This window comes from Orycteropus afer, unplaced genomic scaffold (genome assembly GCF_000298275.1).
Source record: "Orycteropus afer afer isolate SDZICR_OR568_19922 unplaced genomic scaffold, OryAfe1.0 scaffold00057, whole genome shotgun sequence".
In the NCBI taxonomy this organism is placed as follows: domain Eukaryota; kingdom Metazoa; phylum Chordata; class Mammalia; order Tubulidentata; family Orycteropodidae; genus Orycteropus; species Orycteropus afer.
Genome location: NW_006921644.1, coordinates 8,966,376 through 8,977,667, shown reverse-complemented (window position 1 = coordinate 8,977,667; position 11,292 = coordinate 8,966,376). Strand labels below are relative to the sequence as shown.

At 45.3% G+C, this 11,292-nt stretch overlaps 1 protein-coding gene across 1 annotated transcript in view; it reads right to left on the bottom strand.

Moving 5' to 3' along the window:
- Window positions 1–11,292, bottom strand: part of USP10 (ubiquitin specific peptidase 10) — a 78,156-nt gene that overhangs the window by 47,387 nt on the left and 19,477 nt on the right. The window contains exon 2 of the mRNA XM_042780735.1: window positions 119–187. Within this exon, the coding sequence (XP_042636669.1) occupies window positions 119–187 (69 nt within the window). The remainder of the gene's footprint in view (window positions 1–118; window positions 188–11,292) is intronic.

The following is an 11,292-nucleotide window of genomic DNA, read 5'->3' as shown; positions in this document are numbered from 1 at the left end:
TAAACCTTCACCCAAATCACAATTAAAAAAAAACAGATCTCCAAAAAAAATGAAAGCTGAGACATAACCATAAATTATATGTGAGCACACACACTCACTAAACAAAGTCTGGTCTTACCTCAACTGAAGAGCGAGGTGTCACAAAGAACTGATTGAACTCGTCAGGGCTGAAATCTCCAAAAATATACTGTAAAAAATAAGAGAGTCACTGATCACAAAAACACAAGAACTACGTACTTTCCAAAAAAACAAAAAAAGCTCAACATCGTAACAACCCCATGAGACGTGTGCCAGATGCTCTTGGCTAAACTGACCGCGACAGCAGGGAGCTCTCCAGGGGCGGTGCTACCCAGTAACCAGCAAGAAAACAGCACGGAGCCTTTTCTGCAGAGGGTCCGAGCACACTGGAATTCATGAAGCTTACTTTGACCGCGGCGACTTCTTTTACGTCAATTTCACACAGGAGAAATGTGCTTGGTTCCAAGTCTCCAGCTGTGGCTCCATCGACCTTTCCACTGACCCCTACCACCACCTCTGCCTTAGTGCTCGCCACACACACCAAAGGCAGGCAAACAGCACAGATGGGAGAAATGCAAGGAAAGCATTCATGATCCTGATCATCTTTAAAATAGTTTTCAATGTTAAGAAACGCATGAGAACGTAACACACAGATACTATACAATACTACTAAAGAGATCTGAACCTACTGAAGACCCTCACCTCGTGGGAACCTGCTGGAGCCGCATGAGAGGAGTCTGGCAGGTGGTGCCAGTTCATAATCTCTCTGAAGTTTCAAGAAATGAGTCACTGACAAGAATCGGCATGACGAGATTTCTACAAGACAGAGCCACTCACTGATAACTCACCCATTCAATCAGTAACTACTGAGAGCCTAAGTGTGCTACAAGGAGCTCTGATGGTACAGTGGTTACACACCCGGTCACTAACCAAAAGGTGAGTGGCTGGAACCCACTGGCTACGATGTAGATAAAGAGGTGGCAGTCTGATTCCATAAGGATCATAGCCCTGGAAACGCATGGGGCAGTTCCATGCTGGGTCAGAACTGACTGGCCGGTGACAGGTTTTTAAGTGTGCCGTACTGTGATCAGTACTGGGACTCAGTTAGTAAGCAGAGGGTGGCTCCTCTGCTCTAATGGAGCTCACAGTCTAGTAACTTACAGGGCAAGTTACAAGCACATGATTCCAAAATCACTAACTGAATACTACAGAAATGGGTACTCTCCACTATTACTGCACACCACACCCAGACCCACTGCCATGCAGTCAATTACAACTCATCTGGCCAACACCCCATGTGGGTCAGAGTGGCACTGTGCTCACTAGGGGTTCAGTGGTTGATTTTTTGGAAGCAGACTGCCAGGCTTTTGCTCTGAGGCACATCTGGGTGATCTCAGATTTCCAACCTTTCAGTTAGCAGTCATTCTGTAGCACCCAGGGGCTCCCCATTATTACTGCCTTGGTGAGTAAGTGGTAACTACCTCTCACACCCCGTAGGTAAGAACGCACAGGGGAGAGCACTTCTGGAGGGCTCTGTGGCGAAGACCTTTCATAAACATGCAGTAAAAACAGAAATACCCACAGGTAACTCCTGCGTATTCTTGCAAATTCCACAAAGAAACCACGCTGATGGGAAGACCATGAAAAGGCAGTGTCTCAGAAGGATTTAGAAATGATCTGACATCTGTACATCATGAGCGTGCTTGACTTCCCTGTATTGTCAACATTGGGGAAAGGCTTACATTAACTTCACTCGAGCACAATACCGAGCAATGGAAGGAAAGGCATCTTCAAGTGAAAAGGAAGCAGTACACTACATGTGCATGCGTAATGACAATGCTGACTCGTATTTCTTAATGGCCCCACTGCAGATAGAAACCGTTAAGTCCAGAATAATGAATCTCAAAACTTACTCAGGAGAGAGTGAAAAGACAAGCCACCAACTAGGAGAAAATACTCCTGACAACACCAAACGCTGCTGAAGATGTGAGCACTAGAACGTTCAGACATCCCTGATGGGGATGCTAATTGGTACAGTCCCTCTGGGAAGGGTCTGGCACTTCACATAAAGTTACTTATCTACAACCCAGCAATCACACTCCTAGGCACTCAACCTATGTCCACACACACACACAAAACCTGTGTGCTGATGTTTATAGCAGCTCTATTCAAAATTGCCCAAAATTAGAAACAGCCAAAATGCCCATCACAATGACATGCTAACAGTCAAAAGATACACACTGCATGGCTGCAGTCCTGCCGTCCTGGCAGAACCGCCAGGGCAGAAACAGATCATTACCAGGGTCTGCAGATGGAGGGACTGATGACAGAAAGGAATGAGGGAACTTCCTGGGTGATGAAAGTTGCACAGGGGAAGACGTATGCTGGAGCAACAGTTACCTCCCTGTTGCCAAGGAAATGCACCCCCCAGCAGTCCTCATGTAGGAATGAGCAACAAAGAATCACAAGGCATGGGAGTAACTATCTACAGCAATAAAGGGAATGTCTACCAGAAGTGAGAGGAAAACTGTGAACAGAAACACAGGGATTAGAAGATAACCTTTAATATATATCCGTAAAGTGATTCTAACAGATAATACAAAAACAGTAACAATACTTTGGGAAAAGGGGGCAAGCTACAACGCAGCCAGGACGGAAACAAAAGATACCCTCACTAAAAGCACAGCCTGCCAGCTTGGCTCCTGGTTGACTTCTGGAAGAGATGGTGGGTTACACCATGGCCCTTGGGGCTCACATCTATAAAGCCCAGGGAACGGGTTGAGCAAAACAGGAAAAAACAGTACGCATGCTAAGTGAAGGAGCTCTGGTGGCACACTGGTTAAAGCATTTGGCTGTTAACCAGAAAGTTGGCAGAACAAACCCATCAGCCACTCTGCAGGAGAATGATGAGGCAGTCTGATTCTGTAAAGACCAACAACCTTAGAAACCCATGGGGCAGTTCCACTCTGTCCTAAAGGGTCGCTATGAGTCAGAACCAACGTGATAACAGTGGATTTGGGGTGCTAAGTGAAAAGCAAAGAAGCTGACCTCAGAAATAAAGATACATTCTTCACTCTCAGTCCACAGATGAAAAGGAAAGCTGTTTGCCGTTCACGTGGATTCTACAGTTCTCCATAGAGGAACACTACCTTCTGCAGAAGCAGCTCTGGCAGCGTAGTGGCTAAGACACTCGACTGCTAACCAGAAGGCTCGCGGTTCAAATCCACCAGCCTCAGAAGGTTCAAACTCCTCAGAAGGAAGGTTGGGCAATCTACTTCTGTAGTGATACTGCCTCAGAAACCCACGGAGGGGTCGCTATGAGTCGGGTCCTACTCTATGGAAATAACCACCACCTTGTGCAGAAGATGACCTCCACAGCACGGCACTAGGGGGCGCTGGGTCCACCATTCTGAGGCTCCCTCCCAGTCAACCTGTCAACAACCTTCACCTCTCCAGAAATAGCAACATGCTGTTGTCTGCCACCCAATTAATGTCTCCTACCTTCAAAAGGCTGATGGGAATGCGAGTAACTCAGCCTCTGAGGCAGAAGCATCAGCGCACAGAGACAGCGAGCAGAGCATACTCTGCCTCATCTGTTCCCAGGTTTACGGCTTGTGAGGCAGCGGGACAATGGTCATCCCAGCCGGCAGAGCAGAACAATGCGACCCCCGTTTACAGAAGCAGTCAGGTCCCAAGGAGTTAAATGACACTCCAAGGTCACTGCTGAGGATGAAGTGAGAAGCATGCAGCTGCCTCCTCCCTCATTCCCTGATTCAAGTAAGGTGAACCTGGCGATGTACACACTCCAGAGTGCACACAGAGGCCTGCACCAACAGGCCTGGAAGCACAAGCCACAACAGCCCCATAGTGGAAGCAACCTGAATGCCTGCCATTTGATGAATGGACAGACACCATGCGGTACGTACACACAATGGACTATTTCTCTGCTACACAGAGCTCTAAGGAACTCTACTGGCACAGTGCCTAAGGCATCTGACTGCCAACCAGAAAGTTGGCGGTTCAAACTCAGCTGCTCTGTAGAAAGAAGATGGAGCAATCTACTTCCATGACTTTCTGCTTCAGAAACCCAATGGGGGTCGCTATGAGTCAGAACTGACTCAATAGTGGTGAGTTTGGGTTTTTGGTTTTTATAAACAGTTCTGGTGGCGCAATGGTTAAAACATGGGGCTGCTAATAAAAAGGGCAGCAGTTCGAACCCACCAGCCACTCCATGGAAGAAAGATTTAGGTAGTGTGCTTCCGAAAGATTAAAGCTTTGGAAACCCTATGGGGCAGATCTACTCTGTCGTATAGGGTCGGTATGAGTAGGAATCGACTCAACGGCAGTGAGTTTTCTAAAGAGAAATGAAGTTCTGCCCCATGAATAAAGCCAGGAATCATTTGCTAAGTGAAATAAGTTAGTCACAAAATGGTAAATTTGGCATGATCCCACTCCTAGAAAACAAGCAACCGTAGTGAGCACAAGTAAGGCGCTCTGGTGGTGTGCTGGTGAAGGCACCTGGCTGCTAACCAAAAACGTCGGTGATTCGAATCCCCCAGCTGCTCCGCAGAAGAAAGATGGGGCAGTTTGCTTCCACAAAAATGACAGCCTTGGAAACCCAATGGGGTCACTATGAGTAATCGACTCAATGGCACTGAGTTTGGTTTTGGTTCTTTTTGATAGAGACCAAGTATCAATAAAAGCATATAATTCAGTGGGTTTTGATATTAATTATATCTCAATCAAGGAAGCAAATAAAAGCTATCATCAGGTCAGAACTTGCAGCAAAAGAAAAAAATCTAATTTCTGTAATAAACTGTACTGATCACGGCCCAGTGTCTGACGGATATTAAGTGCTACCTCCTGCCCACTGACAGAATGCTCTCACCTGGGCAAGGCGATTTGTGTCTCTCTGGAGATGACTTATTTCAACAGTACATGCCCCGCAGGAACATGGCTAATTTAACAGTATTTACTGAGCACCAACTTTCCACACTGAACTGTGCTGCATTACGAGACTGACTTTGAATGGGACAGTCACAGGACCAAGGGCCTCAGGACACTGGCAGTTTTGCTACAGGAACAAAACAAGTTAAGTGCCAATTGCAAGGAGCATTCCAAATGGCAGAAGCAGACACAACAAAGAGACAGAGGCATTCTTGGTCCCCGACTGACTGGGCCATCGCCGAACTGTGTTTCACTTTCCTAGGGCAGAGCGGTCCTGAGAGGAAGGTGACAGACTGTGCACACGGTATTTCAAAGCCACCCCTACAAGCTCCCTCGTTCCTTCTTAGGATCTGCATGTTAACAGACTTCAATTTCCTGTCTAGTTTCATGTGTTTATCATTGAGTTTTATCCTGACTACTAAGGTCCTATCAAAAAGCAGTCCTCTCCCTTTAACAGAACAGTTTTGATAGCTGGGGTGTGCACTCTGTTAGTGCCTTCATGGAGATTTTGAGATGAAATGTTCCCCACAGGCCACATCACCAAGTTAGAAGACATCAACATCCAGCAAACCCTCCATTTACACACCCTCCAGTCCTTCATCTACATTAGAGCTACGTTACACAACAGCAATCAAACCTTAACTCGCTTTGCTCTAAACTAGGACTAAACGGCAAGGCAATGGAGAAACTCTGTGACACAGTAACTCATTACAATGTTTACCACATGGAGCAGAACTGATAAACGAGGGAGTGAATCCAGGGTATGGTATCTGGAAATGCCCCATTAAAATTTCAAGATTCTACCATTACATAACCATTACGACCATCTTGGTGCTAGTTTTAAGAAGAAAAAAATAGAAAAAGCAGAAAAACTAATTTAAAAGGAACCTGTATCATAAAGCAGTTTGGTGGAAGCCAGGGCCAGGGGCGCAAGGGCACACTCTGTTGTTGTTGTTGTTGTTGTTATGTGCCATTGAGACAGACCCGACTCATAGCGACCCCTCTTTGGGTTTCCGAGGCAGTATCACTACGAAAGTAGATTGCCCCATCCAAGGAGTCACCCAGCATCTTGACTCTGCTGGTGACTACACAAATGTAGACATTGTCAAAACTTGCCGAACTAAAACATTTCAACAGGAAATTTACTGCCTGTGTATTATAGCAATAATCAATGAAGCTGATTTTTTGAAAAAAGCGTTGTGTTAAACGCACCTTTCTACCGTCAGTGCTTGGCACTGAGCAGGTGCTCAGCACACTTTGTTCAACAAATGAATCCACAAGGAGTTCAAGGAAAGAAAGGACCCACAAACACCAATTTTGAGGGATAAGGAGTGATGATGGCCTTCCCATGTGTTGAGCTGCGGTAATTTCCCAGATGTCAGTGGGCTGACACAGCCGTAATGTACCCACTCTCAACGGTCTGCATTCTACCACAGTAAAGCTGCTCCAGCCAGGAACACGTTTCACTTTTAAATATATTTAAATAGAATCAAGAGAAAGTATTTTTAAATAGAATAACACACACCTACTCCCTTGAAGGTGAATAAAATCAGCTCAATAAAAACATGAACACTGACAACACGCAGGGCACTCTTCTGAGCCACCGCTGGAGTGAACGAGAACCGGCACACTGCTCCAAAGGCTGGCCGTCCACTCACCACATGCAACCCAGCAATTCCACTCCCAGGCACTTCACCCGAGAGGTGAAAAAAGGGTGAATGTGAATGCAGATAGCAGCTCCATTCACGAAACAACACAACGGACTATAACACAACATTGGAAAGGAAAGGGCTCTTACGCAAAACACAAATGGATCTCAAAATGCTGTGCGGAGTCAGAGGCCAGAGCAAGATTCCCACCCACTGCCATCGAGCCAACTCCAACTCACAGCAACCCTGTAGGACAGAGAAGAACTGCCCCACAGGGTTGCCAGGCTATCCATCTTTATGGAAGCACACTGCCACTTTTTTTTCCACAGAGCAGCTGGTTGGTAGGTTTGAACCTTCCAACCTTTTGGTTAGCAGTGGAGTGCTCAACCACTGCACACTAGGGCTCCTAGAGAGAAGATTACATACTGTATATGTGACAATTTCATGTGAGTGCAATTCTAGAAAGGCAAACTTCACCTATAGTAACAGAAAGCAATTCAGCAGTTGACTGGGAAGGGGATAAGGACTGAGGGCAAAGGGAGATGAGGGGATTTCGGGGGCAATGGAAATGTTCTATAGCTTGTGGTGGTAGTTATCCTGATGTATACACCCATCAGAACTCACAGTGTACCCTTAAAATGGGTATCTTTCTTGTATTAAATTGTACCTCAAGGCTGACCTGGAGAAAACTGATGTACAGTGGATATAAGGCAGATAAAGCATCACAAGAGCAGCTCCTGGAGACCAAGTCTGATAGCATCAACCCTTCATTTACATAAGTGGAATTCTTAAATACTCTCAATCCATACATTGAGTTTTCGAAAAAGATTTCATGATTCTTGGTACAAAGATTCTTATTAAGGACACCTGAAAATATTGTACACTAAGAAACTGTAAGAGACCTACATAAATGGAAGACTATCCCATGCTCATGGATAGGAAGACTGAACTGAAAATGACACTACTACCCAAAGCAATCTATATATTCAGTGCAATCCTAATCCAAATTCCATCTAAATGCTTTAAGGACATGGAAAAACCGATCACTAATTTTATATGGAAGAGAGAGAGAGCACTACTGAAGAAGAAAAACAAAGTAGGAGGTCTCATACTCCCAAATCTCAAAACCTACTATACAGCCACAGTAGCCAAAACACCCTGGTACTGGTACAACAGACACACACACCAGCGGAACAGAACCGAGAGTCCAGACACAGATCTATCCACCTATGGGCAGCTGATCTTTGACAAAGGGCCAAAGTCCACTCAATGGGAAAGAGAGAGTTCTATTCAACAAGTGGTGCCGGCAAAACCAGATACCCATTTGCAGAAAAATGAAAGAAAATCCATACCTCACACCACACACAAAAAATGAACTCAAGATGGATCCAAGACCTAAACATAAAACCCAAAACTATAAAATTCATCAGAGATAAAATAGAGGCAGACACAGGGGCCTTAATTTATGGTGTAAATAGATTACCAAACATAACTCAAAATGCAAAAGCAGCAGAAGAGAAACTAGATCACTGGGACTGTGGTGTAGTCAATTACTTAGTGTGGCTTTTCTAGCAGTAAGTCTTTGTAAACTCCCTGGTGGAATTTGCCATGGGCAACTGAGGAGCTCCTGAATGCTAAAGTTCTGCACCTGGGGTAGCTCTGTTGCGCAGTGGCACAAAGCAATGTTTCGGGAAGCTCTCTCTCTCTCAGGCACTTAGAATTCTGATGTTATGATCGATTGGTTTGGCCAGTCTGCCAGGCTTAAAATGAGGCCTCCTAGAGGCAGAAGTCTCTCTGACTGATGGCTGAGAAAGACGTGCTGCTGAGAGAAACGCACTCCTGACAGATACGTGCTGCTGAGAAAGAGAAACCAAGAGATATGCATTGCTGAGAGAGACACCAAGAGACACGCATTGCTGAGAGAGTGGCTGAGAAAGACTGTTGGCTGAGGGATGGCGGGCTGAGAGACTGAGCATTTTTCCTGAACTTGAATTGTAGCCTGGTGCTTCCCTAATAAACCTCATAATCTGTGAGTTCTGTGTGGCCACTGCAGTGAATTATCGAACCCAGCAGAAAGGTGGTGAGTAATGCGAGAGGAACGGTTGGTGTCAGGGTTGGTGAAAGGGCTGGAGGGAGGCACTGTGTCTGATCTCACATGAATAGGCCTTGGGCTACTGATGGTGATTCTGTCTTCCTCTTGTGGGGTTAGAGGAGGCTGGAAGATGTGGCCTCCTTGCCCCTATAGCAGGGATCTTCTAAAAATTCAATTCTTATGTGTATCAAAAGACTTCTCCAAAAGAGTGAAAAGAGAACCTACAGATCAGGAAAACATATTTGGCAACAACATATCCAACAAGGGATTTAGCTCTAAAATTTATAGAAAACTCCAACACCTCAACATCAAAAAGACAAACAATCCAATTACAAAATGGATAGAAGATATGAGTGGACAGTTCACCAAAGAAGATATTCAGGCAGCCAACAAACACATGATGAAATGCTTGCTATCATTAGCCATTAGAGAGATGCTAATCAAACAACAGGCAGGTAATATGTCACGCCACTCACTGCAAAGTTCAACAGAACAGAAAACAAATCTAGGCAAGGGTGTGGAGAGATTAGAACTCTCATACACTGCTGGCCAGACTGTAAAATGGTGCAACCACTGTGGAAAACAGTATGGCACTTCTTTAAAAAGTTGGGAATAGAAATACCATTTGATCCAGCAATCCCATGACTAGGAATATATCTTCAAGAGGTGAGACCTGGTACATGAATAGATACATCCACACCCATGTTCATTACAGCACTATTTACAATAGCAAAGAGATGGAAGCAACCTAAGTGTCCATCAACAGATGAATGGATTACCAAACTTTGATACATACACACAATGGAATACTATTCAACACTGAAGAATCAGCAAATCACCTCATAACGTGGATGAACTTGGAGGACATTATGCTGAGTGAAATAAGTCAGTCACAGAAGGACAAATATTGCATGAGTCCGTTATTGTAAAAAAAAAAAAAAAAGTCAAGGAAAGGTTTACACAGGGAAGAAAACTTTTTGTTGGTTATCACGAATAAGAGAGGAAGGGAGGGAAAACAGACGGATAACTGACAGACAGGCTTGATAAGGGTAAAGGAATTTAAGATAAAAATTGTTCATTACCGTTTTATTTTGCTGCCTGTTATCACTGTAAGGAGACCTAGTGGCACAGTGATTAAGCACTTGGCAGCTAACCCAAAGGTCAGTGGTTCGAACCCACTAGCCACTTGTGAGAGAAAGAAGTGGCAGCCTGCTTCCGTAAAATTTCCAGCCTTGGAAACCCTATGAGGCAGTTCTACTCTGTTCTACAGAGTCACTATGAGTTAGCAATGACTTGATGGATATAGCTGGGTTAGTTGGTTAGTTAGTTATAACTACAATTGTGCCTTCACCCTTCTTTAAGCTTCTGCTCAGCCTAGCACAATCACTACCTCCTGGTTCAGGTGACCACCTAGGTCCCTTGGCCATCTACTCAAGACTCCACCCTACACAATGACAAGTATTGCCAAGAACACTGAGTCCAAACTATAGTGTTTCATTAAACAAGAGTACAACAACACAGCAGAAGTCCGTAAGGGCGTCTTTTCTCAGGGATTTCTCACTCACCGAAAGACGCTGAAGCCAAACCAACAGAAGCCCCTGAGGCCTCCTGCCAAGAGGGAAAGCACTTGGCTGAACCAGAGCATACTTTTAAAATGACATTCACGGCCCTCATCAATCATTTTCTTCTAATTTGCTGGCTATCGATGTTCTCTTCAACTATCCTGGAAACCCAGGGCCGCCTAACTGGGAAGACTTTCTATTAGCTGCCGTCCATGCAGCCCTCTTCACCTTCCAATTTTAACAACAGAATTTTCTCCTCAATGTGTTGCTGTTGCTGTTGTGTGTGTGTGTTGGCTGTGAATGAAAACCAGAGTTACTCCGCAGGGCTGGTACAAGAGGCTAAAAGCTGCAAATTACCATTTGCTGAAAAGAAAAGAACGGAGAAAGATGTAGAGAGAGCTAAGAATCTGACCAAGTTCACGAAGGAAGCTGATGACTGCTCCTTTCCTTTGCTTTAACTCAATAATCTGTTGAAAAATGTCCTCCACAAATTATAATTGTACAACTATGGTCTACAAGCCAAAACGAGAACAGATCACACCCTGAACTTTGTCTTTCAATTCACTGTGATGTTTAAACACCTTTATTAGAAGAATGTCACTGGAGGCATCAGGAAGTCTGCCCTAAGCTAAGTCCGTGAGCTCAGGGCCTGAGCAGCCTGGAAGGCAGATGTCTCCACCCATCCCTAACAACGACTTGTTGGGTCAGGTCAGCGACGGGGCAATCACCTAGGTGGGTGTAGTGGTCCTCACCCTGGCTACACCTGAGACTCACCTGGGAAGCGTCCCTGAAAACACTGACGCTCGGGTCAGACCGCCACGCCTCTGGTTTCAGGGTCTGAGGTGTAGCCAGAGGCCTCACTTAGCATTTTGGTAGGCGGCCTGCAGTCAGGATTGATGATCGCTGGAGAAGTGTGCGTTGCCAAGAGAACAGACGAGTGCACAACGGAGGAGTGTGAGAAACTGAGCAGAAAACGGGAGGCGGGTGAGCACAGCGGCTTCTCCACCTACTGATGCCCCTGAAT